The 27469-nt window shown below is 38.6% G+C and overlaps 1 protein-coding gene and 1 pseudogene across 2 annotated transcripts in view; both read right to left on the bottom strand.

Moving 5' to 3' along the window:
• Positions 1–360: 360 nt before the first annotated feature.
• Positions 361–27469, bottom strand: part of ST8SIA1 (ST8 alpha-N-acetyl-neuraminide alpha-2,8-sialyltransferase 1) — a gene marked incomplete at both ends in the record, with an annotated part of 139993 nt that continues 112884 nt past the window's right edge. The window contains one exon of the mRNA XM_084256011.1: positions 361–847. Coding sequence (XP_084112137.1) covers positions 361–847 — 487 coding nt within the window. The remainder of the gene's footprint in view (positions 848–27469) is intronic.
• On the bottom strand, positions 14196–15126 carry LOC311184813 (stAR-related lipid transfer protein 4-like; annotated as a pseudogene). The gene is made up of 2 exons: positions 14605–15126; positions 14196–14341 (listed from the first exon to the last, which is right to left on the bottom strand). The product of its transcript is annotated as an stAR-related lipid transfer protein 4-like (transcript).

Below are 27469 nucleotides of genomic sequence, written 5' to 3'. Positions count from 1 at the left end.
TCGATAATAAATAACACTTTTGCCCTGGCGTTTCCTTTGATTAGTTCCTCAGCTTCAACAGTTAAGAGATCAGTCTTGGTTGTGATAAACCCATTTCTACTTGAATCATGTAAATATGCTTCACCAGCATGTTATTATAGTTGCAAATTCACAACGTGTTGTAAAATATTTCCTAGGATGTTTCATTTCTCATTTATTCTCCAAGTCAATATTAAAAGTAGAGATTCCCTCGGGTTTTAGTTGTTTTGTTTTTCAAGTAGCCCATGCAAATTCATGAAACAACTTGTCCATTTCCTTTTGGAGTTATGTAGAAAACCTAACAAAAATACCCTGGCTCAGTTCTTTCTTTTTCCATTGTCCCTAGAAGGTGGGCTGAAGAGAGGTGTTCTCACATGGGTCTAACTGCATTCTCAGTGCACCGATTTTATGAAGATACCAGAGTTGGAGAAATTCTTCTGGCATGGCATGGAAGCCAGAGAAAGGAAGGACATTATCGTAGTAATGGTGGCTGATGGGCTGCTCGTGCATATTTACAGAGAAGGGCCAGAAGCCATAGATGGACACGTCTTCACAGAGACCCAGGGCTGCGCTCACCAGGAAGAGTCCTGTGGACAGGCGCTTAGCATGGATTCCCCTATTTTTCCAGAACTTGCCAATGCTGCGCAGAAAGTTGGGGTTGGCAAAGAGCACTGTTTGATTGGCACCGACATCTGACAGTGTATAATAAACCCGAAGGGAAGGCTCTGTTCCTGTCTTCATAGAAAAGGCAGGCATATAGATGTAACTGTGGTTATAGATTTTCATGTTGTCCACAAATGTCTTTCTGGACCACAGCAGGTTCTGGAACCTATGAAAGAGAAAAACAGGCTCACTGAAGCTGGAGAAGAGAAATTCATCAACATCTACTCTATTGTTCTTCTGATGGTACTGATAACTTACATCATCTCAGCAAAAAATATGAAAGTACTTCACTTGAATTTAAAATCCTCCTTGAATTTACTAATTAACTCTCATCCATGTACCCTGGCTTTCCCCCAAACCATCTTAAATTCAGGTGACGATCCTTAATGGGATCCCCTCTGAACTCAAATGCATGGTACATTGTGTTCTCTTCCAGAATTTACTTGCCTAGAATGCAAAAATAGTTTAATACTCATGAATTCAGAAAGGCTGTTGGCTGTTTGGCCAGGATCTTGATGAAAGCTACTTGTAAGATCTACCACAAGTAAAGGACTGGTTTCCTCATCTGCAAATCAAAGGAACCATTTCTAAGATTCTTCTTCCCAATGAAATTCCATGAGTCTATGTGTTCAGATTAGTCAATGGAATATTACAAATACAGCCTTGTTACTATTATAGTATGATGTTGAGATGCCCACATGGTCTGCTCCAAAGAACTCTGCTATCTTCCCTTCTTTCAGTTTGTACCACATAAAAAGAGGCTCTGTGGTTCAAATGCACTCAACTTATATTGATGGTCTACATCGTATGTGTCAGGCACTGGGGAATTAAAAATTGAATGACCCAAAATTTGGTCTCAAGAAACTTAAATCCACTTGAGGACACAAAAGTATAGAGTACAATATGCTGCTCTAAATTCAGCAGCAGTTATGTGTAAAAAGTACTATGGGGTACAGATGATAAAATAATTTAAACTTGGAAGAGAGACTAGGGCTTAAAAACGCTACTGAGAGAGGATATTTAAATATAGCTCTTTAGGGAAACAATGGGAGGAAGAGCAAGTCAGAAGCTACACTTTGGTGTCGCTTGCACAGACAAGGGCGCAAGATCTACTAAACAAGGTTAAGGACACAGCGTTCCCATAAAGTGAGGAAGAATGGTGGACACAGTGGTTGGAGATGAAGCATGTAAAGAAAACTACAATCTCTAACTTGGACCTGTTCTTGTGGTGATAGGGAGCCTTCACAGCAGTTAGACTAAAAGCATTTACTAAATGAATTGTAGTGTAGAATGTGATCTGGGGAAGGAAGAGGCTGGTGACCTGGAGACCAGTTAAAAGGCTGCTGATAGAGCTCAAGTGAAAAAAGAGAAAGTCAATGGCCTAGCCTAGAGTCTGGCAACTTTTTTTTTCTTTCTCTCAGGTTTTGTTAGGTAAAGCAGCAGCATGTAAGAATGGAATTGAGCCACTTCAAGCAGAGGGATGTCTGGCCTGACTCACTGGCAGGGCTCATCATCAATGTGTGAAACTAAAATTCTGAATACACAAATCCACAGGATTCTATGTAGCTATCAGTGTTACTACTCTGCCTGCCAAGAAAGGTGTATTTCTCAAGCCTAGAAGAGCAATCTTATTTTCTTCATGTCCTCAATTGAGCAATCTGCTCTAGCAAATTTCCCTGGACCTGACAAATTGAGACATGATAACAGAGTGTTTAGGTAAAATCACTTTATTCTAAAAGAAGCCACTGAAGAACATTTAACTGGAGCTACATGAGCCTCTTCAAACAAATGTCTGTTTCTCAACTTCAAAAAACAGATTCTGCTTAGCAATTCTTTTATTCTCTCCATTGCCCAACCAACCACATCTTCTGCTCTCTTCCTAAAACATGAATGCTTTCCCAATACATGTACACTACACTGCAGAAAAACTTGCACTTCATTTCAAGCTTGGTTCTCAAACTTTAGTTAGAAAAACCTTGTACCACAGCTTCCTGGGTTCTGATGAGAGTGATCCAGGGAGCTGAACTTTTATTCAGTACTCCCAGGTGATTCTGGTACAGCTCTTTTTTAGAGCTCAAAGCCAACAGGGTAAACTTTCTAGTTCTCTGAATCTATCGCTGGACATCTTTTTTCTTTATGTCTTCTAATTTATCTTTGTTCAATTAAGCACGAGGAAGTGCTTCCTCTTTTCTTTTGTCTCTTTGAACAAGGCGTTTCATACTTTCCAAAGAACTCACATTGTGGGTGGACTTCCCCTTTTTAAAACATTCAACAACTTCATCTCTACTGAAGATGGTCTTCTGTTTTCTAAACATGGTTAGAATTTAATAACAGAAAATTCTTCCTGTGTTCATACTGTTCTCAGAGCTGCATTTCAGTTCTCAACCTGTGGGCAACACTCGAGAGCACGTGCTTATTTCTATAGTGTCCCTTTCTTGCATCCATTCCCTCCTTATGGCTGGGCAGGTCTTCTATTCCATAGTACTCTGCTGACTGATAGAACTTGTCTATTTTTGTAGTGGACTATATAGTAATGAGAATTACAGACAACTCCAATAAAATCAGGGCAAAATTGATTTTGCATGCCTCTGTCTTAAAGCTGATTATTCTTAAAAAGGGTAGTCTTCCTTGAATTTTTTAACTTTGTAAAGGAACAGACATCTTAGATTTACTACAGTCTTCATGTTATTAAATTATTACAGAACCAGTCTATAGATAATATTTTATTACTTTTATCTACTCCATCCTTCAACAAATGACATTATTTCAGAACTTAATTCAAAAATAATTTATACTATATTCAGTATGTTTAATGTTATCCTAATGAAGATTTTAATAGGGTGATTTTGAATTTCATTGAATTACTTCAAAATTCAACCTGAATTGTAAAAGATTGGTACTGAAACACAGCTTTCCAGCCTCATATTCAGCTGCTCTCCATATCCACACCTCAAGCTCCAGTCACCCCCAGATGGGCACCTGTCCACATCTTTTGCATATATAGATTTTTTGTTTAGAAGTTCTCCTACATTTAAGATTCAACCATCTTTTCCTTTTGAAATTTATTCTTCCCTTCCAACTTTGGTTTTCCAAGTTATCCTTTTTGAATGTCTAATATGAACTGATCACACCCTCCACGACTGAATACCTTGATGACGAAAGTCTTATCCATCTTTTAATTTTTACAAACTAACTCAGAATCATTCTATACTGTGTGAATGGAAAATGATTAATAAGAATTGAAAAAGAAGAAAAAAATCAGATCAGTCAACGACTAAAAATATAAATGATTAATAAATAATGAGTATGGGCATTAACGAGAAAAATATGTCAATAGAACAGAGGAAATTATACAAATATAGCAATTTTTAAAAATGAATTTAATTTACAAAATCATTTCAAGAAAAGTAAGATAAGTATTTAAAGTCTGTATCAAAAAAAAAAAACCCTAAAGGAAACAAAAAACTAAAGGAACTTATCAGATAATTGCAAAATGTCTTTCTGCAAAGGAAATTATTAACAAATTTGATTATCTCAATATGTGAGATTTCATTACCATGAAAATCAGTTTAAAATAGAGATTTAGTGAAAAAATTTTTAGTAAATATGAAAAAAAGTGATTTACTGTCATAAAATTATACTCTAATGATAAAATTATAGAGTCCAAATATATTAACATGTTTCCATGAAAATAACAAAAACAATTATGGTACAAGGAATTGCAATTTCTAAAAATGTTAACATGTTTGGCTTCAGGTTGCTAATAAAGATGCAAACTGAACAGAATCAGGAGAGGTCAGGGTCCAGCTGTCCCCTCCAATAGCAGATCTCTGGAAAGGACAGAAAAGATGTTTCTAAAAATCAACATCCACACTGAAAAGAGAAGGCAAACCCTCACGAACTACTCAAAGCTGGGCTTTCTCTGCAAGACAGAAAACTTACAGGAGGAAACCAGAGTATAAAGTACTTGTCAAGCATTACTCTAAGAGGTTGCAGTGCCCAGCGCCCAAAGGCAGGAACTGCTGGAGGAGGTGGGTATCTTAGAACAATCAACAAGGTTATTCTTCAGATTATAGGCAGCAGTGACATCTAGGCCAGGTGAAAAAATCCTGCAGGTTAATTATCACTGGTGTGGACAGGAGTGGGTGTCAGTCTCTAGCAGGAACTGAGGCTATGTGCTCAGGTTGCTGACCAAGCTTTGGAAGTTTTTCCATCTATACACTATTGGCAGTCAGGCTTCTAGTGCCCAAATAAGAGCACTGAGAGTAACTGGCCCAAGAAGAAAGTACCTATAGACAATGGCATTTCGGAGTTACTGTAGAGAAAGCCACCTTGCCACTTTCCCAATTAAGAGTAAGTCCTCATGTCAACAGCTCTAGTCTCTGCACAGAGCTCCCAGCCTCCAACAAGAACAGAGAGCAAGATGAGAAGAGAAAGGTGGAAAGCTCCAAATCTCTTATCAAAATCGAAATAGAATAACCACAAATCAGAAGAAACCAAAGTCATTCTAGAGGCAGAAGAAAACTGAAAACTCTCTTACTCATTTTCTCAAAAATCTTAAGTTATTGCATCCATGAAGTAAGACCAGGGTGCTATAAAAATGAAAGGAACTTTTAGGTAATAAGAAAGAGCTATTGGCAATTAAAAAATACAGCAACAGATTCTGATAAAGGAAATTTCCATGAAAACAGCCACACAGTTGATATAGCAAGTCATCAGTCATGTACTAGTGAGAGAAAAATATCCCAAACGTCTCCACAGCATCAAAATAATGGCCCTGATGGACTCACACTCTGGCAGTAATGAAAGACTTGCAGCTCTAACAAGAGATGAATTAGTGATGGTTGCAAGGAAAACTTGTATTTGCTCTAAGGAAGTAATTAAAAATTGAACAGGATATTAATTACTTGTAGCAGACCTTTGGTCTCAGATGTGAACCATACTAATGCAGATGTTGATTACTGGTTTGATTGCAATTGAGAGGTCTGAATGCTTATCTGAATTGAGAGGTCAGGAATGCTTAGATGTACCTGGATGGGGAGGGAGTGCTAGCCCTTTAAAAGAGATTAATTTTCATTTTTCTATAAGAAATCAAGAGATAAATTTTTACATTGTAACTAAGCATGCTGCTTTGAAGTGCAATAACAAAAATCAGTTAGGGAAACTGAAAGTTCTGGAACACTACTTACGAGAACATTAGGAGATTGCTGCTTTACATTTTAAATGCTGTCAGGCTATTTGATTTTTAAAACTATGTGCACATACTGTTTCGGTAAAAAAAAATCAAATAATGTTTAATCATAGAAATACAGCAGTTTATTTTATCAAATGAACAACACAACCAAAAAAATATATTAGTCAAAAAACTTTACACAGAAGTTGCCAGGGGTTGGGAGATGGATAAATAGGTGATTTTTGGTAAGTGAAAGAACTGTACAATACTCTAATGATAAATATCTGTCATTACACATTTGTCCACACTCACAGAACACACAACACTAAGAGTGACCCTTAGGTAAACTATGGACTTCGAGTGATAATGATGTATCAATGTGGCTCATTAATTATAATAACTATACCACGTTGGTGGAGGAAACTGATAATAGGGGCGGCTATGCATGTTTGGGGGTAGGGGCTATGTGGGAAAATTCTGTACTTTCCATTTTACTGTGAACCCAAAACTGCACTAAAAAAAAAGTCTCAAAAAGAATCCAGAACTTCCCCACATAACAGCAAACATATATTAGAAAGGTATAATGAAGATTTCACTTGTAAGAGCAGCAAAGCTCCCCAAAACCTTGAAATAAATTAAAAATAAGTAAATTTCAGTAATGACACTGAAAGGCTTCTCCCTAGATTAATTTATAGGTTTGATGCAATCACAATCAAAATTTCCATGTTAATTTAAAATAAAATTTGATAAGATGACGAAAATGTACATGGAAGGTAAATCAGGATACATACTCAAGGCAATTTTAGATGAAAGAGTAACAAGATAAAGGACTTAACTTACCAAATATCAAAACCAATTATAAAACAATAGTAATAAAAAGATTAAGGATGTACACAGGGATGTGTATAATGAATGGGAAAATGTCGGAGGATATTATTAAGTTGAAAATAATAGCTATGTGGGGGGGGCAGTGGAAGTGGAGAGAAACTTCAGCATTATCTGGAATGTTTTCATTCTTTAGAAGGTTAATATGTGTCACTTGTGTTGTTAAATATTTCCAGGCGCTTTGGTAACCACCCACATGCAAATTACAACTGTGAGTTTCAAGTTTACTTTTTGGAATACAACAATGAATTAGGATTATGGTAATAATTGTATTCTTTTTAAGTTTTTAACATCATTATAATGTCTAATGTTTATATAATGTTTAACATCATTATAATGTTTTTAACATCATTATAATGTGCAGTAAAAAACATTTACCAAAAGGTCACAAATGTCCAAGCTAATTTAACTGAAACATACTGCGTTTTAAAAGGTCACTTCCTTTACACAGAATATTTTGTTGATTTTTTTTCTTTAATAGTTTTTATTTGAATGCACTCTTTATTTATTTTCTGTACAAATGTTTCAGCAATTTTCCAGTAGGTTAACTCATTTCCTCATATTATTTATGTGTTTTCCTACTACCCTGGACCATTTGCCATTTTCAGGGTAGCTCATTATCATTTTCCTGTCTCTTTGCACAGCTGTTTGTTTATCCAGCTGTTGCTTCCTTTCCTTGTGCCATGAATGTTAATTTTTTGTTGATTTACAATATTTTTCTCCTCTATACTTTGTCATCCTATGGGTGTGTCTTCCAGAGGAAAACATTTTTACCATTTTGCAACAATGCTTCATACTCAGCTATTTCATTCATACATAGTCCACACTCAAATATGCCCTAAGAATGCAAACTTTTAAAATATTTGCAAAGTGGGAGTTTCAAACAGAATTGAGGAGGAAGCGCATTCTTGTCTGAAAGACAGCAGCCGTGGGCAAAGGCATGGAGATGAGAGGGGAAGTGCAAACAATTTCATGTGTTAGAGCTTTAGAGCCTTGGGAGTAGCTGGTGATGAAGCTATCCTGGTGCACATGGCAGAATAAGAGAATGACCCACTGCCACCCAAGGTTGAGATCTTACCAATAAGGAAAACCTGGAGACTAATTAGCAAGCATTAGCCCATGGGGGAAATGATGAGAATCTAACACAGGGGAAGTTGGGGAGAAAGGAGAAGTGGACTTTGGTGAATGAGAGGAGCCAGGCTGACTTTGCTGAACTGGGGAAGCAATGGGGAGACATACAAGGCAGGGTCCATTCTGTAAATTAGTGTATCTCCTGGGCCAGTTGTTAAATATGTGTTTTTTCTAGTTGTGAGGCTGATTTCAGATTGGGGATTGGGTTGCTGGCTTGGACTTCTGTGGCTCCTTTCATCATGATATGTAACAACAGGAAAAGGTGTTATGTCACTAGCTGGATAAAAATCAGAAGACATAATCAAATTACAGAAATACCAACAAATTCTATGAAAAGATCCTTGCTTACTACATTTCATCTTATTTCAGACTGGTAGAGATTCTAGGAAGAGGGCATTATCCCTTTTCTGCTATTGAGGCCCAGGCAGTTAAGTGAATGAGGTTTCAGAGCAGGAATGTAGGAAACTCTAGATTTCAGCTCCTTTCCTGTGAGTTTGACTCAGCACTCTGAATGATACTGTGTAGCTTTTCCCTTGGGGGAAGTGGTGGTATTGCTCCTGCCTGTATGAATTCCTTCACCTCTGACCTGTTTTCCACCCCTTCTATATCTCATAGTCCTGGACCACGCTATCCTCTGTATTGCCTTTATCTTCAGCCATTCCTTTCCATTGTCCTTTTCCTGCACAGGAGAAGTCTCCCCAACTGATAACAACAGCATGCAAAAGTTTCCTCAAAGTTTTCTCTAGCTACTTCCCAATCTTCTTCCACCTATCCACAGCTGATTTCTTCTTACATAAAGTCATCCATACCCCCTGGGAAATTTCCTTCTTTTTCATTACTCTACGTTAGGGTTACAGAGAGGAATCTGCATAAAAAGGGACTTGAATGTTCCCCATCCCACTTAATGAAGGCAGATTTGGGCTGTGAGAGGAAGCTAGAGAAGACTCAGAGAAACATGTGAAGGAGGGAAGATGGCAGAACCCATTTAGAGCAGGCAAGTTTTGGGGGTTCCAAGGTGCCCCTCGTCTGCACATTAACAGTCGGACCTAAAGAGGAAGTGGGTAGAAAATACTAATTTTATATCAGACATCAGAGTTCATTTACACATTCAGCAATTATTTATGGAGCACCTGTAAGTGCCAGGCACTGTGCTGGGCACTATGAGCTATAGTAACAAACAATATAGATGAAGTGTCTGTCCTTATCAGGCTTTCATTTGAATGAAGAGACAACCAAAAACTAAAAAATGAACAAATGTGGGAAGTGGCCACAAGGAAAATAGAGTAATAACACAACAGAGGATGAGGTGTTATTTTATTTAGAGTGGCATTTTAGCAGTGGTCTGAAGAAAATGAGGGAGCAAGTCGTGTGGAAAAGTGTGGGAAGTGTCTCACACTCAACATCTTTCCTCCAAAATGTATGGCAACAACCACATTCCTTATCAGAACAAATGGTACAACCACCCACCAGTGACTCAACCCACCGTAAACATACATTCTTCTTTTTCTCACAACTTCTATATCCAGTTGGTTACTAAGTTCCCCTATTATAACATCTCTTGTGTCTACTTACCCATTTTTCTCTACCTATTACTTACAGGTTCAGCCACACAAAATGATTATTGCACAGGTAAAAAAAACAGTGGAATATTGGCATGTGCTTACCAAATGCATTTTTAAAATTCTGTGTTGCAGACAGAGCTAACACAGAAAAAAGAAGATCCCAGCCAGTAAGCTATGGCTTTAGTGGGATGGTGGAACCACCGAATGGAAAAGTTTGGGTCCATATATGACACTATGGACCTCAGCCTTCCCTTTCCCCACGTACCTCAAATTGTATGTGAGACTTTACTGTATGAAGCAGACTGACCGAAACAGGCAGACTGACCGAAACACACTGCTGAGGGGAGCAGCAGGTGAGACTAGGAGGCCCCTTTAGAACTTTATTTTTATCAAGGTACTTATCACATTAAAAGGTGATTGTCTCGGGCCTCCCTCCCTGGTGGTGCAGGCGGTTGAGTGCAGCGCTGTAAAGCTGTCCACGGCCTCTGCAGGGCTGGTTCAATCCCCGCTGGCCACAGAGATACCCACATGGCGGGGCAGACCTCTCCTGTCTTGCCCGCTGCTCCCCTCAGCAGTGTATTTCTGTCAGTCTGCCTGTTCTGTTCCCCACTCTGTCTCTGGTGAATCCTCTCACCCTCCCACACATCTGGTCTGTGCCCCAGATCTTGTATAAAAATAAATAAATCTTTTAAAAAAAAAGTGACTGTCTCTTTAATATTTATTGCTCCATATCTGAATTCCTTTATAAAAGGGTAACATCCTTGATTTCTGTGCTCCCTTAGCCTGGTGCCATGCCTGACAAGGTGCTGGCAGCCTATTGGATGAATAAATGCATAAAGGAACAAATGAATCTCTTCAGCATTTTTGCATCTTTGTCACAAAATGCAATTAATTCACTCCAAAATATGCTATAGGAAAAAAAAAAACACAAAGTGTTTTCTTCAGGAACATTAAGAAAATATAAGACATACTTTTGATTGCCTTCACTTTTGTCAAGCAACATTTTCTTTCACTGGTTTTTATGCAAACTATTCCCCTGACTTAAACCAGAAAATGCATAATTAGGATCTGAATAGCACTCTTAAATACAATCTCTCATTAGACACTAGTTCATTCTCTTGTAAACAAAATATGTTAATTTCTGACAAACATCAAACCCTCCAGGAATCATATAATCATTTCCAATCTCAGGAATCATTTTAAAAAGTCTCATAGTTTTTCCAGGACAAAAGAAATTGTGCTTGTTGTTTTTCTGACTTTTCTTATGGTTTCTCCCTTTTGCAGTTCTCAGAATAGCAATCATACTTATTTCTCTAAATTTACTATGGAATTGAAACCATACTAAACTTTTAAACAGATAGTCAATTATTGTGAGGGATAAAGTTAAGTGAAGTATATTCTAATCTATGGAATATCACCATTTGAATAAAAAATGGTGACAGTGTTGGCACAAAGCAGTAATTGTGTATTTTAAAAAAGCAGACTGCATTTCAGAAGCCCATTGACTTTGCCATATATATACTTTTGTGTGTGTGTGTGTGTGTGTGTGTTGCAGAACTAGGGTGTTCTGCTGGGCCAGAGGTGTGGGGGTGGAGTGAGAGGATTCACCAGAGCCAGAGTGGGGAGCAGAACAGGCGGATCTACTGAAATACACTGCTGAGGGGGGCAGCGGGTGAGACAGGAGAGGTCTGCTGTGCCATATGTGGGTCAGCTCCCTGGCCGGGGGATTTAACTCAGGCTGTACCAGTGATAGCACTGAGATTTAACCCTAAGCCAACAGAGGTCTTAAGACCCCAGACTTTGCCTTATTTTTATTTAACAAAATTTCTAATAAAAATGATGTTCTCAAGTGTGGCTTGTGGCTTCCAGTTATAGCGAATATACGTTGAGAAGATTACATGTTCTGCCTTTTCCTCCAACTGCAACCTTAAGCAAGTTGTTTCATGTCTTCAGGCCTCAGTTTTCTCATCTGAAGAAAATGTCAATAAAAGCATCATCACCATCCTCCCCATATCCCCCACCACCACCACCACCAGCATCATTATTTTTATTCTCTTCTATAAGAATAAGTGATAAGAGCGCCTCCCCGGTGGCGCAGCGGTTGAGCGCTGGGTTGCGAAGCTGCCCGCGGCCTCTGTGGCGCCGGTTCGATCCCCGGCTGCTCCCCGGCCACCGGAGGAGGGTCCCACATGGCGCGCAGACCTCTCCTGCCGCCGGCTGCTCCCCTCAGCAGTGTACTTCGGTCCTTCTGCCTGCTCTGCTCCCCGCTCTGTCTCTGGTGAATTCTCTCACCCTCCCGCGCTTCTGACTGTACCCAGTGCTTGTATAAATAAGTAAATAAATAAATATTTTAAAAAAGAAAAGAATACTAGAGAAATAAACATTATCTCCAAGGAAGTAAGCTATAAACTAACAGAAAAGCTACTTCCTAGGCAGGATATGGCTGGCCTATGTTTACATAGTCACTGTTTGAATATTGAGGTGCAACTGTATGCTCATTTATCAATTTTCATTATTTTGTGAAACAAATACGATTGATACTGGGCCTCCCCCATGGTGCAGCGGTTGAGGGCTGGGTTGCGAAGCTGCCCGCAGCCTCTGCAGCACCGGTTTGATCCCCTGGCCACTGGCGAGGGTCCCACATGGTGCGCAGACCTCTCCTGCCGCCCTCTGCTCCCCTCAGCAGTGTACTTCGTCACTTTGCCTGTTCTGCTCCCTGCTCTTCCTCTGGTGAATTCTCTCACCCTCCCAAGCTTCTGACTGTACCCAGTGCTTGTATAAATTAATAAATAAATCTTTTAAAATAAATAAATAAATAAATAAATAAATAAATAAATAAATAAATAAATACGATTGATACCGTCCACACTTAAATGTAACAAGGAAAGTGTAAGTGCAGAGATCAGTGAAAATGGTGAATTTTGTTTAGCTTTTGTGTTAGATAGAGTAGAAAGAAAATAACAAAGAACTACCTTTTCTGTAATCAAAAAAGGAAAAAAGGTAAATCTAAGCAGTTTTATAAGAGAATGAGATCTCTCCAAAATTTTTTTTTTTAAGTTAGACAATTTATTTGCCTTTAGGGCCACTCAGCTCAGGCAACAACAGCCCTTATATATAATGCAAAACTTTGTCACAAATTCTTTACTCAATCTGATTACCTTCTATTTGGGCATCTGCTGGTATTTCACCATCCTAAACAAATACTGGAATCTAAGAGAACTCCTATACCACACTAATAAGATCAATTAAAAAATATATATGAAGTCAAAATCAACATTTAACAATTTCGATGGGAAACTGAAAGCTAAACTACCAAGTTTTCTTTCCCTATTGCAAAAGAAAAAAAAGTGGCAGAAAAATCCAGCAACTCAAAAGTTAGTCAATTCAGAAAAGGCTATTAGTAAGTTAAGAATATAATATCATTTGTACATTGTCAGTTCTTGAAATAAATTATTTTCATGCACTTGATCACAATGCAACACATAAATATCACTTTAACCCATATTAACCAAAAAAAAAAATCAGTGGAAAAGCAGTAATATAGATAACACATAATGAACTCACACAGAACATTGAAACAAATTTCAAGATGTATGTATGTACACCAACATAAATCCCTACAAAAATTTGCATAAACATACTGTTGCCTCAAGTTCTCATTTTAGAGGTAAACCAGGTGGTTAGTTCAAAAGTTAAGAGAATTATTCGGAATGATAAAATCATTTAGGAATGTTCATTTAAGGCAGCCACAGAATCAGAGGACTTATTAGAGTCCACACTAGTTAAGAAAAGACTCACTCTAGTTAGGCATTTGGATACATCTACAAATGCATTTTTATACTTCCAGACTGAAATTATATAACAATTGTGAACATTTATGAAGTAGTTAGCGATATTTTGCAAGTTGAGCGATATCTTTAAAACTGACACATGCACAGAACATTCATTGAATGTGATTTTCTGAAGTGATTATTTTCTAGCGGTGATACAACCGCTCCTTTTACACAACCCAGACTACTTCATAATCAATGTGGTGACTCCAGCACATATTTGGCCATTTTCCATACAGTCTTATTCATGCATAAATGCTCTTAAGACTCTCAAATTAAATTCACAAAAGATACAAATATATTTTAAAAATACATTCACAAAATAATGCTTTCTAGGTATCAAATCTGAGTTGCATTTGAATTGTACCTGAAATTACTATAATATCTATTCTTTTCTTATTCCTGGTCTTTTCAATACTTAACAATGAAATTTATTTTTATAAAATATAGAGTAGGTTTCTTTCTCAGTTTAAGATATTGGCAAACTCATAGAGCATACCACAAGTAGAGCACTAACACCCTCCAAGAAAATTAAAATATTTACAAAATGTTTATAAAGCTAAGTAGATTACTTCAACCCCAAAGAATGAAGCGGTATTTTCTCTGATTTCCCAGCAGTCAAAATACTCATACCGGGGCACTATTCAAGTTCGTAAGTGTTTGTGTTACAGAACTATAGCTACTCCTGTGATTTCTGTCATACTCTCCATTCCTGGACACACTGCCATACAAAGCAATGTGCAAATAAATGTTTGCAAAATTAAAATGCCCTCTCTTATATAGCTACTTATTTTAGGATAAAATAAATCAAAAACATCCCAAATTTTTCTAGAGGCTATGAGAAGAGAGGAAGGGATGATTTTTTTTTACAGCTAATGCAGCTCCAAAAAGTAGTTGCTTCAGGGGACCAGGAGAAATAAAAGTTTGAATGTATTAAGCCTTTTGTAAGGTTTTTCGTAAATCATCATAGAAGCTGATTAAAGTGCTTGCCATGGCTGTATCCACTGGAGACTGAGGAACCATCCCATGTAGATCTGTCTGAATATAGTCTGTCAAAAGACTCTGGTTTGGGGCCTCCCCTGGTGGTGCAGGCGGTTGAGTGCTGCGCAGCCTCTGCAGTAACAGTTCGATCCCAGCCAGCTGGCAAGGGTCCCACATAGCGCAGCAGACCTCTCCTGTCTCACCCGCTGCTCCCCTCAGCAGTGTATTTCGGTCCATCTGTCTGTTCTGTTCCCCGCTGTCTCTGGTGAATCCTCTCACCCTCCCGCGCATCTGGCCAGTACCCCAGTTCTTGTATAAGTAAATAAATAAATCTTAAAAAAAAAAAGACTCTGGCTTGGATTGTCTTTAAGTGGGACACAAAACCAGCCACAGGGATGGTTAAAGCGACACACAAATTCCTGTCTGTTTTCACTCCAGTCAAGACTTATTCCACGGGATAAAAGTCCCTCTTTATAGCCCACAGTGTAGGAGAAATCAACAAACTCTCTTGGAGAAATTATATTCCAAAGCTGACCAGCAGTAGTATAATGCATCACACAACAATTCTCTTCAAATTGCTCTAAAATATCCAAGGAAGTCATTAAGCTGTCCCAATCCATGCGAGAGGGCCCTGGCGTATATGGTTTATGACACTATTTACAACATCATCTATGATACCTTGGGCTTTAAAGAGGTATCCATTAAATTCTTCTGAAGGTTTTCTCCAAATTGTGACATCTTCTGTTTTCTTAGCAACTCGCCATTTATCACCTTCAATGCTATGGTACTGGATAAGAGTGTTTTTAAGTCTAGTCACAAAAGTGGCAGCATCAGACAGGTCTTCCATTTTTTTCCTGAGGTGAAGCAAGCAATGGTACGAAGCTCAGGCACACTGCACCAATGCCACACTGAGAGCTTTCAGCGACACTCTCTCCAAAATATTATAAAATCAATCATCCTTACTTTATTACAAAAAACTTATCCATGCCCTCCAACATATAACTGAAAGCAATTAATGGAACTCTGCATCTACAGGAACAATGTTGATATACTGCACATTAATTCTAGGTATTACATTTATTTAATCAGTGGTATATTCTATTACTCAATTATTATTTAATTAAAAAATTTTGCCAATAAAATCTGTTATAAATAGAAATTGCACAATGTTTTATTATTATAGTTCTACAGTTAGTCTCCCTTTGATTCTTTCTCAATTGAAAAGTTAGAAAGTAACTTTAATTTTTCTTTTTTGAAATAAATTCAACTCAAGTTGAAAATCTGGGAAAGGCTAATAGATCTTTTCTCCCCTTAGAACCTGCGTTGCAGGGGTGGGGGTTGTGTGGTCAATTGCACTAGAGAGCCAAAACTGAGTTGACAGCAATGACACTTAACACTACTGTGCTACCCACTGACTAAATATATACATTTAAAAAAAAGACTGGGACTTAATATTCCATCCACCCTGCCTTTGGTTGGGAAATTTCGCAGGTTAAATGCTGGTTATTGCAAATCAACGATGTAACCAATTTGAGAAGACTCCCTGATGTACTTTTCTAAAAATCTAATCATCTACAGATACCAGAAGTCGCTAAAGAATGTGCTTTACAGTTGTGGGAAAGCAGATGGAACTATCTCACATGCATGTGCCACCTGTACTTGCAAACGTGACTTCTGCTACCATGGGATGCATCACGGTATCCATGACCCATCGGAAGAACACCTGTCATCTTTGTGTGGTGAATACCTGTGCCGTGAGGCAAATCTCAAAATCAGATTCACGACCAGACTTGCCTTTCATACGAACCTTTCTAATCCAGTTTGGATTTGATCATTTGAGTACTAAGATCTCATACTATGCAGCAAATCTGTCTATTTCTGAAGATCCAAACTGAGAGCTAGCTTGTATATAATCACAGCACAGTAGCTCTTGAATTGTGAGTGAAAAAGTTTGCATAGGAATTAAGCTCTATAGAAGTTCTACAAAATTATTCCTGAAAATCTTGGAATTGACAATTTCAAAAGTACACACAGGAACAGAAGAGTTAACACAAGGCCTGGTTCCCACTCATGTGGTGGGGACATGTGCTGTTCAAATGCCAAATCAAACGATGAATTGAAGGCATTACTTTTAAATAACATTTAATTATATTTTTCCTCTGTACAAAAGCAAAACAGAGTAATTATATAACTGCAGAGAAATTGGGAAATAAGAAGCACATTTGGCATATTGTAAATGTTCAATAAATATATGTTGACTCAGAGAGGTAAGCTCTCTAGTGAGAGAGTTAACAGACTGATTCCATTTTTCTCTCTTACACACACACACACACACACACACACACACACATACATACAATGCACATGTGATTTTACATGAGTTCTATGTATGTGAGTTTTGTATGTATTTGAGTTTTTCCTCCTACACTTGCCTTTATCTTGTTCTCATTCTTAGTAAGGGCAGGAGAAAGTCTTAAGTTTGTCAATTAAAAATAATTCATTGGGCCTCCCTGGTGGCGCAGCGGTTGAGCACTGGGTTGCTAAGCTGCCCGCAGCCTCTACAACACCGGTTCGATCCCAGGCCACTGGCAAGGGTTCCACATGGTGCGCAGACCTCTCCTGCTGCCCGCTGCTCCCCTCAGCAGTGTATTTCGTCACTCTGCCTGTTCTGTTCCCCGCTCTGGCTCTGTGAATTCCTCACCCTCTGCACTTCCGACTGTACCCATTGCTTCTATAAATAAATAAATTAAAAAAAAATCATTGTTTTTTGAAATACAAGTCTTTGGGGTAAATATTCCATCTACTTAAAGTTCAAGACCTCTTCAGATCTTGGCTTTGTGCTCTCAGGAGTCTTCTCCTCTCCCCTCCCTTTGGATCCTCAAAGACCTGTGAAGTAAGGCTGGTACATCTGCTTCTAACCGCACCAAAACGGGTCACCACAATTCAGATTTGTGCCCTGCCTCATTGTTCCAGTAACCCAAGGCTGTCTTTTCCAACCTTCTTCTTTACAGGTACTTTAAGGATTTGTGGAAATATCAGGATCCCAAACTTTCAGATGCAGACTTTGAAGAATCAGTGATGTCGTCAAGCCTGTTCCTGGGGACTCTGCTGGCCTCTTACACTAACCTCCCACCATGGGCTCTAGCAAGACTGCACATCTTCTTGGAGAGGCACACGGTCCTTTCACACACAAACACACACACCCTAGTCATCCACACTACTGCTGCCCTAAGGAGGAGTAAGGAGAGGGCTGGAGGAAAGGAAAAAATGAGAGAGAGCAGCAAACAGTCTCACAAGGAAGAGGAGGTGAATATAAAATATTGTCAAAAATAGATGAAAAGAGAAAACCAGGCCATCAAAAGTTAGTATTCTATACAGTTTGAGATACAAAGAAAGAAAAGAAGTGAAAATCATCTCTTCCCTCCCTATCATGGATCCCATTATTTATCTGCCACACTGAACAAAGAAAGGGAGGCAAGTAGCAAAGTGGAGAATGTAACAAAGCAGCGGAGGTGAGAAGGTGTGTTTCGCTTTTTTCTTTTCAACTTCAAGGGCTAATTATACACTCATTTCATCTCACCTCCAGTTCTTTCAAATCATGAACTGCAAACAGCCCCAAACAAACCTCAGGAGCCTGTGAAACAGTTGATTCTGCAGCTAGGTAAAAACAGGGTCTAGGAGTTAATTATATTACAGTTGTTGAAAACAGAACATCTATTTTCATTTCATGTTGTGATTCAACATATGTGTGGTTACATCAGCTTTTTAAAGTAAACCATTTTCTCTATTTCCACCTATATTAGATGCAGGGTAAGTAGCAATTTTTTCCATTTCTATCTCTCCTCAGTCACTGTCTGCCCATGTTAAAAAAGTATTTTGAGGAATAAATTTGAATGTTACATGCACTCAGCAGTATTATTCTCTCTCTCTCAAATGTGGTTAATACCACATTGTTCAAAAATGGAAACAAAAGCAAAACAGAGCAGCATATAAATTGGAATCTTCTTAATAAATATCCAATAATCACAATATATATGAAGGATGAAACTGAAAAAAAGTTCATCAAATTATATTTGCTATGGGGTCAACATGTTTGTCTACATGTTTGTCTACACCTACATGTTTGTCTAACATGTTTGTCTACATCTTCTAGGATTACCCTGGAGTGGTTTCTTGTAATGATGTGGGGCCACTGAATAGTTCCCCAGAATCTCTGAGAAAGTCTTGTGCTAGGTCAGATGTTAAGTGGGAAACTGGTCCAGACAGATTTTCGAAAGCAAAACGGCCTAATGAGGGGGATTCAGAGGAAAGGAATGTTTTGTAGAACGAGGATAATTATATTTTAGGAAACTGATTTACATTAGAAAACCCTACATTCCCAATAAGAAAATCTCTAATAGTTAAGGAAGTTAAGGGAAAAAAAGACACTGAAGAACTCATGGTCTTTGTCATAGCTGACAAACACTAAAAACCATTTAAAATACCTACAGACTCTCAACTAAAAGTAGTCTGTGTGAAAGAAGAGTAATACTGCTAGCTAACTTGGAAAGATCACCAATTAACATCTGCCTGAGTTTTATTTTTCTTTACAAATAATTATACTCATTTATTTATGATTAACAAATAAAATAGGTTTACACTAAAATTAAATCAGTTTCTATATAGCTGTGACAGTTAAGTTTATGTCATTTAAACTGGGTCATGGATCATATGGGAGCTCTATGTTTAGTAGATCCAGAAATCTCCACACAGCTCTCCATGGTTGTTGGACCAGTTTGCACTCCCACCAGCAGTGCAGGAGAGTTCCTTTTTCTCCACACCCTCGCCAACATTTGTTGTTGCTAGTTTTTTTAATATGTGCCATTCTCACTGGTGTAAGATGGTATCTCATGGTAGTTTTGATTTGCATTTCCCTGATGACAAGTGATGTTGAACATTTTTTCATATGCCTGTTGGCCATTTGCATTTCCTCTTCAGAGAAGTTTCTTTTTAGCTCTTCTGCCCATTTTTTGACTGGATTATTTTCTTTGTTGTTGTTGAGTCTCATCAGCTCTTTGCAGATTTTTGTGATCAGTCCTTTATCATTAGTGTTGTGTGCAAAAATGTTCTCCCAGTCGGTGGGGTTTCTCTTTGTTTTTGTTATTGTCTCTTTTGCTGTGCAGAAGCTCTTAAATTTGATGTAGTCCCAGCTGTTTATCTTTGCCTTCACTATCACTGCTTTGGGTGATGTGTCTATAAAGATGTCTTTGATGTGAATATCACATAGTGTTTCGTCTACATTTCCTTCTATGTATTTTATGGTTTCAGGTCTTACGTCTAGTTCTTTAATCCATTTTGAGTTGATTTTTGTGTATGGTGTGAGGTAGTGGTCAAGCTTCATTCTTTTGCATGTATCGACCCAGTTCTCCCAGCACCATTTATTGAACAAACTTTCTTTGCTCCAATGCATTCTCTTTGCTCCTTTGTCAAAGATTAATTGACCATAAATCTGTGGGTTTATTTCTGGATTTTCTATTCAATTCCATTGGTCTGTATGTCTGTTCTTGTTCCAATACCATGCAGTTTTGATGATTATGGCTTTGTAGTATAGTTTGAAGTCTGGGAGTGTGATGTCTCCATTCCCTCCTTTTTTTTTTCAGGAGAGCTTTGGCTATTTGGGGTTTTTGGTAATTTCATATGAATTTCATCAATAATTTACCCAAAGGACACAGAAACATCAATTCCAAAGAGCACCTGCACTCCTATGTTTATAGCAGCACTGTTTACAATAGCTAAGATTTGGAAACAACCCTAATGCCCAAAAACAGATGACTGGATCAAGAAGATGTGGTACATATTTACCAGGGAATATTACTCAGCATTCAAAAAAGATAAACACATCCAATTTGCAGCAACATGGATGGCGCTGGAAGGGATCATGCTCAGCGAAATAAGCCAGAAAGGAAAAGAAAAATACCGGATGGTCTCACTCATAGCAGGAATCTAGAAAACTTAAATAAGGGACCAGGAAAATGAATAACTATAAGAAAGTGAAAATCAAAATCAACAAAAAACTATGAACCAGAGACACTCTATGGGGGGTGGGGGGTGGGAGGGGAGGGATTGGGGTCAAAATAAGGGGGTTGCAATTGTATGGAGAATATAAAAATAAAATTTATTATAAAAAATAAATAAATAAAATTAAAAAAAATAAACTGGGTCATGGGATGGTCTATATTTGGTTAACTATTATTTCTGGGTGTGTCCATGAGGGTATTTCCAGATGAAATTCGAATTGGAGCTGGTAGACTTGAGCACATCAAAAAGCTCTTGCCAATGTGAGTGGGTATTACCCAATCTGCAGAGGGCATGAAGAGAACAAAAAGTCAGAGGGAGGGAGAACCACACTCTCTGGGTGGCTACTTCAGCCGAAAAACCAGTCCCCTCCTGTTTTCACCATCAGGTCTTTGGATTTGGACTGGAACTATTCCACTGGTTTTCCTGGTTCTCCATCCTTCAGACCCAGGCTGCGAGTACCCTGCCAGCCTTCCTGGGTCTCCATCTTGTAGGCAGCAGAGGGTAGGACTTCTCAGTCTCCACTGCCAATTCCATAGATGGCACTGGTTCTGTTGACTGGGGAGCCCTAACTACATACTTTAACATTAAATATATATAATATATATAAAACATGAATATATTATATACAACATAAATATAATACGTAACATGTATATGTTACCTAAGAGAGAAACTCACACATCTAAACTTCTCAGTGTCTCCACTGAGTGGAGTGTATTATTCCATCAGCAGCCACAACTCATGGCTGTGTGGAAACAACTTTAAAGGGAAATAAACAAGTCTTTTTCAGATTTCTTGGAACCCTAACACAGTATAACAAACTACAATGGATTCTTATTTTCTGTTCATTCATTTCATTACTTCCTGCATTTCATTCATTTCATTCATTTCATTACTCCCTGCATTTGTTTAACATACATTGGTTTGTTTCTGTTGATGGGGAATAAGGATTACAAAATTAATTTACTATTACTGTGGAAAAGGAAAGTAGTACACTGACCTTTATAAACATATAAATATGCTAAATGATGCATACATAACATGTAGTTTGCTTACGAAAATCTGCTATAGCCTCATGTAGATGTTTAATGCATTTGCATATTTCTCTGGGCTCATCTTATCCCCTATAACATTTTTTACATAACTAGGACCAAACATCTTATATGTTTTTTCATACTTTTTATAAAGCATTCTAAATCAAATGTATTTCCGAAGTAAGCTGAAGCCAAAGAATGTATTTCTTCCAATTTGGAGGTGTTGGGTATGGCAAATAGATGGATTGGCTCATACAGTATTCATCCCGGCCCCCTGTGCTTCCTCCACAGACCCTGGGGACTCAACAGTTACATCTCCCAGATGCCTGTAGAGTGAGGGTCTCAGCTGTGAAACAGGTTCGTGTGCATGTAATCTTGAATTCTGAACTGTTAGAAGAGGGAGGCTAGGTCCATTTTTTAAAATTTTGATTTATTTTCTTACATCCTTGTTCATTTTTGCACATTGTTTGATTTCTGCCCTCAGGCCTAGTCCCTATAAATCTCCCACTACCACAACACATGTGAACCACACCATAGTCCCCTGTGCTTTTCCCTCTCCTGCTTTAATCCCCCTCCCTCTCTCTCTCCTGCTGTATGTAAGATCTATGATTTGCCTGCAAACTATAGTTTTGTCTTTTTCCTGATCCTTTGCTCGATTTCCCTATATTTCCCCATAAATGAAACAATCCAGTATAAATTTTTTCCTTCTGACTTATTTTGCTTAGCATAATGCCTTCCAGCTCCATCCATGTTGCTGCAAATATTATGAGTTTATCTTTTTTGATCGCTGAGTAGTATTCTAATGTGTATATATACCACATCATCTTGAACCACTAATCTGTTTGGGGCATTTGGGTTGTTTGCATATCTTAGCTATTATAAAAAGTGCTGCAATAAACACAGGAGTGTGGGTAGATCTACTTTTGAAGTTAGATTCTGACTGAAGCCATACACGTGTGTATGGATGTAGCAGCTGAAGGGGCAGCTTCCCACTGTGGTAGGTGGTTTCCTGTCCCTGCGTCCCAGTGACCTTCACAGCTCTCTGTGTTGTGTAACCTCCCAGTAACTCTCAAAATCACTTATATAGATCCCTTTATGCTTAAACTATCTAGATTACATTCTCTGCAATAAAACCTTAGCATTAGAATATCTCGACCTGTTCACACTAATACTTAATTCTAGGATGCCTTTTTTGCTATTTTTTGATGCTTCATACATTTCAAGATTACTACTTTTGGAGTGACTTTTAGAAGAGTTATTACTAATTCAAAAAGTAGGAACATTTTTAAGGGTCTTAAATCATGTCAATTCTTTCATTATTATAGAAGAAAGTTTACACTAATTTATTCTTCTATTATTCTCCCATGAGAATATGCAGTATCATTCCCTTTTCTCTTTATTTTTGCTACTTTGTCAAAAATAGATAGCTAGATGCTGTTTTAATGTAAATGTATCTAATTACTAATATGATTAATACTTAACAGTCCTCTATATTTATTCCTTTGTCATTTTTCTACCTCTTAACCAATTATCTCCTGAGACTGTAATACTGTTTATATTCATATACTGTATTTATATAGGAAAGAGGTTTACCCATTTTCTTTTTATACCCTATGGAATTTTTTCCAGAGTACTGTTGGCTTTTAAATTTTGTTTATGTTTTTGATAAGAACAAATTTCAAACTTTTAGAGTCAAATGTAAAAATCATTCTTGTGTCATTTCTCCCAGCAGCAAGTATTCCACCCTGAAACAAGTAAGTGTTTACATTAGAGCTATTTATGTGTGTGGCTTGTTCGTTACATTTTATGTGTCAAGCCTATACTGAGTTGAAAGTGTTGGTTCCAATTTCTCGCCCATCTAGAACCTCATTCCACATCCTCAAATGGAAATAGGGCCTCTGTAATAAAATTTAAGCTAAAATTAAGACTGAGCAGATGAGGATGGTCCTTGATGCTATAACTAGTGTCCTTATCAGAAGAGAAAACAGACACACGGGAGGAATGCCACCACCACAACAAAGGTACAAGTCTATGAGCCAAGCCTCATGGGCAATCACCAGAGCTAGGCAGAGGTAAGGAAGGAGGATTTCCTTGAACAAGAGAGTGTGACCTCGTTGCTGCTTTGCTTTTGGACTGCTCACCTCCAAAGCGGTAAGAGAATGAATTCTATTGGGTTAAGCCATCCAGACTGTGGTAATTTGTTTGGATAATACTAAGAAACCAATAAACTAATTATACGATCAACTCTGGCAGATGGTCTGAGATGAAATGTTTTTAAAAAAATTCCCTCAAATTGTGAACAAATTGGTTGAGCTGAAGTCAGTCCCTGGAATCACATGATTGTCAACTGCACACCTTTCTCTCAACTCCACATGGCCAGACCTCTGGCAGCCCAATGTCAGCCCTGGTGGTGCTGAGTACACAGACCATGGAAGTCTCTAACTCCACCAATCAGGTGCTCTTCCCCAACTACACAGCTGGTTTTTAAACAATCCCAATATATCACTGTTTCAATCTCTGTGTTTTAAACTGCTTTTGACTTCTACTATTACCATTTTATACCTCAAGAGAGGTATTTGAGAAATGTATTTTGTATCCCATGTATGATATAGGTATGACAACCTGACTGGATAAATCATTCTGTTCCTCAAATCTCGGGACCTACTGTAACATCCTCCCAACATATGACGCCCTGGAGAAGTCTAAAGCTGCCTTGATTCTTACTGCTCTGTAGCTAAGCCACATCTTTCTGACTGGAAGAGCTTGTAGAAATTTTCCCTTTCTCCTTGAAACATAAAAATCTTGTCAAGAGTATGTTTGAATGTGGGTCTTTTCCATCCATTTTATCAGGAATGTGATAAGTACACTTATCTGTGTACAAAGTCCTGTTTCAGGGATTCATTCAAGGTTTTTTTTTTTTTTCCTTACTGATTTAATGACTATGTATTTTTTAATTTTTTACATCAGTGTTCATTTTTAAACAGTATTTGCTTCCCCACCCCCTCAGGTGTAGTCCCCATAGAATTTCCTTCCCCAAGGCACCCGTGCACCATCACCTCAGTCCTGTGCTCCTCCCTCCTTCCTCTGATCCCTCTCCCTCCTCCTCCCCTGGAGGATGTCTCTGATTTATAATTGTCTGGTTTTGCTTTGTTGTGTTTTGTACTGTTGTTAGTTTTTACATTGATAAAATGACTGTACTTACTTCTCCTTTCATGATTCTTCTTCAGGAAGCCTGTAATTCAGAGGTTAGAGCTTCTTTCCTTTTCCTCCATGTCACTTCCTATCAGGTACATCTGGGTTTTACTTTTCCCTGTACAGTCTTCCCTGTGTTGAAATATCACAGACCATACTTTCTGTGCTCTAACTGTGCTCTCTGCTCATCCAAAGAAAGCACATTACTTTCTTTGCGACTCTGTCTGCTCTCAGCCATCTCCCATTCTTTTCCAGATTGCACTCATTCACTGTTTTCCTAACACTCCTTGTACAAGAGGGTCAATTCTTACTAAATACACAGAGCTAAGATTTTGAACACTTTTCTTCTGTTCCCTCTGGAAAAGAATATCGATTTGTGTTTTTTCTCTGACTCTCTAAGTCACTTCTTGTGTTGTAGAAGGTTTGGGGAGATCTAGATCACACTTTTAAAAATTATTTTCCTTAAATAATAAACACATAGACACATACACATACACATGCCCACATGTGCACACGACCAGAAAACCTGATTCTGCACAGTAGCTGGCTAGAGTTTGCAAGTGTGGTCTCCTTTCACTTACAGCTACCAGTTGTGCAGGTATTTGTACATTTCCTTTGGATCAAGACCTAGCGAGGATGCTGATGTGCTGAGCCCTGAGCATGTTTCCGGAATCTAGCAAGCATTTAATGTTTCTGCTGGGCGGAGGGAGGATTTTCTACTCTGCTGGCCAGGCAGGTAGGGACTCAAAGGCAAGCTTCAGTTTGTATTCAGTTCTTCTTCAATCAGAGACAGATACAAATTGCATCTCCAGCTCTAATATTCTTAGGCTCTTCCTCTCATCTTCCCTCCAAATGTTTTTCCTGAAGCTTTTGCACTTCTTTCAAGTGCAAGCTTTCAAGGCATTGCTACCCCTCCCTTTACTCCTTACCCAGATGGGGTAATACTCGGAGATGTGGTTCTCAGTGGACAAAGGAGAAGAACAGAAGAAGAGAAAGAAGGGCAGGACCCTCTCAAGCTAGCAGAGTTCATTTGGCTTTGGGATTTTATTTCTTTGCCAGGGGATAGAATAGGGTTGAGTCATAGCCTTTCCCATCTTCTCCCCAGATTTCTGTGCTATTCTAGTTCAGCAGGCTTAGTTTAGGATTGTGACTCTCAACTCAACACCCTCCTCACTGCAGTTAGTGGAAATTCCCTGCAGACTCTAGCACTTGATTTTTTCTCTTATCCTTATTTTTTAGTTATTTTGTGAAAATTTTTGGTCTATTTATTTACATATGGTGATTTAATTTAAAATTTAGAACATTTCACCAGAATGGCACATATTAACCCAGCTTCTGAAGACTCACTGTGCTAAATCCTCTGCTAGGCACTGGGAATGAAAACATGAAAAAGACAGAGTTCCTGCCTTTGGAGAGCTAAGTCTTGGTAGGGACAGTGAGGTGATGGGCCACCTAGTACTGCCTGTGTGCAGGATGCTGGTGTGCGTGGGGGTCTGAAGGGACTCAGGAGTGATGCTGGAGCTGGAGGCCAATGGCAGATTGGGTCGGGGATGGTGAGCCAAGATGTCACTTAGAGAGTAATGGGGAGCCAGTGCACAATCTTCACTTTGGATTTTAGAAGACAAATCCATACAGTAGGGGGGAATTGTGGCTTGAAGGACGATCTTGAAACACATTTTGACCTCTGGCAAGGGACTGCTATAGCCTAAAGAAAGGCAATGGCAGTGCAAACAATGAGATAGTACAAAGTTAACACAGGATGTGAAAGTCATAATAGAGCTTTGTAAACCCTTTTTTTAAAGATTTATTTATTTATCCATACAAGCACTGGGTACAGTCAGAAGCGCGGGAGGGTGAGAGAATTCACCAGAGCCAGAGCGGGGAACAGAACAGGTAGACTGAGGAAGTACACTGCTGAGGGGAGCAGCGGGCATGCAGGAGAGGTCTGTATGCCATGTGGGACCCAATAGAGCTTTATAGAGATTTATAGCTGAGGACATATGAATGACAGAGCAAGGAGAGGCAAGTACAAGTGGTAGGGGAGGAAGCACAGAGTTTTGTTGAGAGACTTCAGCAATTATTCAGAAACAAGATGGACTCAGATAGCGGCAGTGGAGGAGGTGAGAAATAGTTACAATATTTGAAAACAGATTGGTCACAACTTGGTAGTGAGGTGTGAGAGAAAGAGGTAAGCCAAGGAGGTCTCCATGGTTTTTGAACTGAGCAACTGAAAAAATGAGCTTACATTTTTTTTTGAAGATTTTTTATTTATTTATGCATACAAGAACTGGGGTACCGGCCAGAGGTGCGGGGCGGGGGTGAGAGGACTCACCAGAGACAGAGTGGGGAGCAGAACATGCAGACTGACTGAAGTACACTGCTGAGGGAGCAGCAGGTGAGACAGGAGAGGTCTGCTGCACCATGTGGGTAACTCCCTGGCCGGACAGGGATCAAACTGGTGCTGCAGAGGCTGCGGATAGCTTCACAATGCTATGCTTAACCCCTTGCACTACAAGGGAGACCCCACTTACATTTTTTTTTGATGGGAAAAATAGCAGAGTACAGATTTTGGTGGGATGGGAAAGAGAAGTTCTATCTATATACAGATTATTTTGCCTTTGATATTCACATCAGATATCCAGGTAGATTAGCCAAGCTGGAAGGTGGATTGTGAGTCCAGAGATATAGGAAAAGGTAGTAGATGTTGTACAAATTTAGGAGTCATTTGAGTATAGACTATATTTAAAGTTGCAAGACTGGAAGAAATCCAGCAGGGAATAAAGCAATGGAGATGGAAAATTGTGGGATACTCCTCAATGAGTATAGGATTAGGAGATGAGAAGCCAGGTAAACATATTAGAAGTAATGGCTTTTGAAAATGCAGGTTAATCAAAATAGAGTATTGACTGGGAAGCTAACTGAAGAAAGTGAATTTAAAAAGAG

Source organism: Talpa europaea, assembly GCF_964194135.1.
Source record: "Talpa europaea genome assembly, chromosome: 15".
Lineage (NCBI taxonomy): Eukaryota > Metazoa > Chordata > Mammalia > Eulipotyphla > Talpidae > Talpa > Talpa europaea.
Note: the sequence above shows the minus strand (reverse complement) of the source record. Positions and strands in the feature narration are given on the sequence as shown.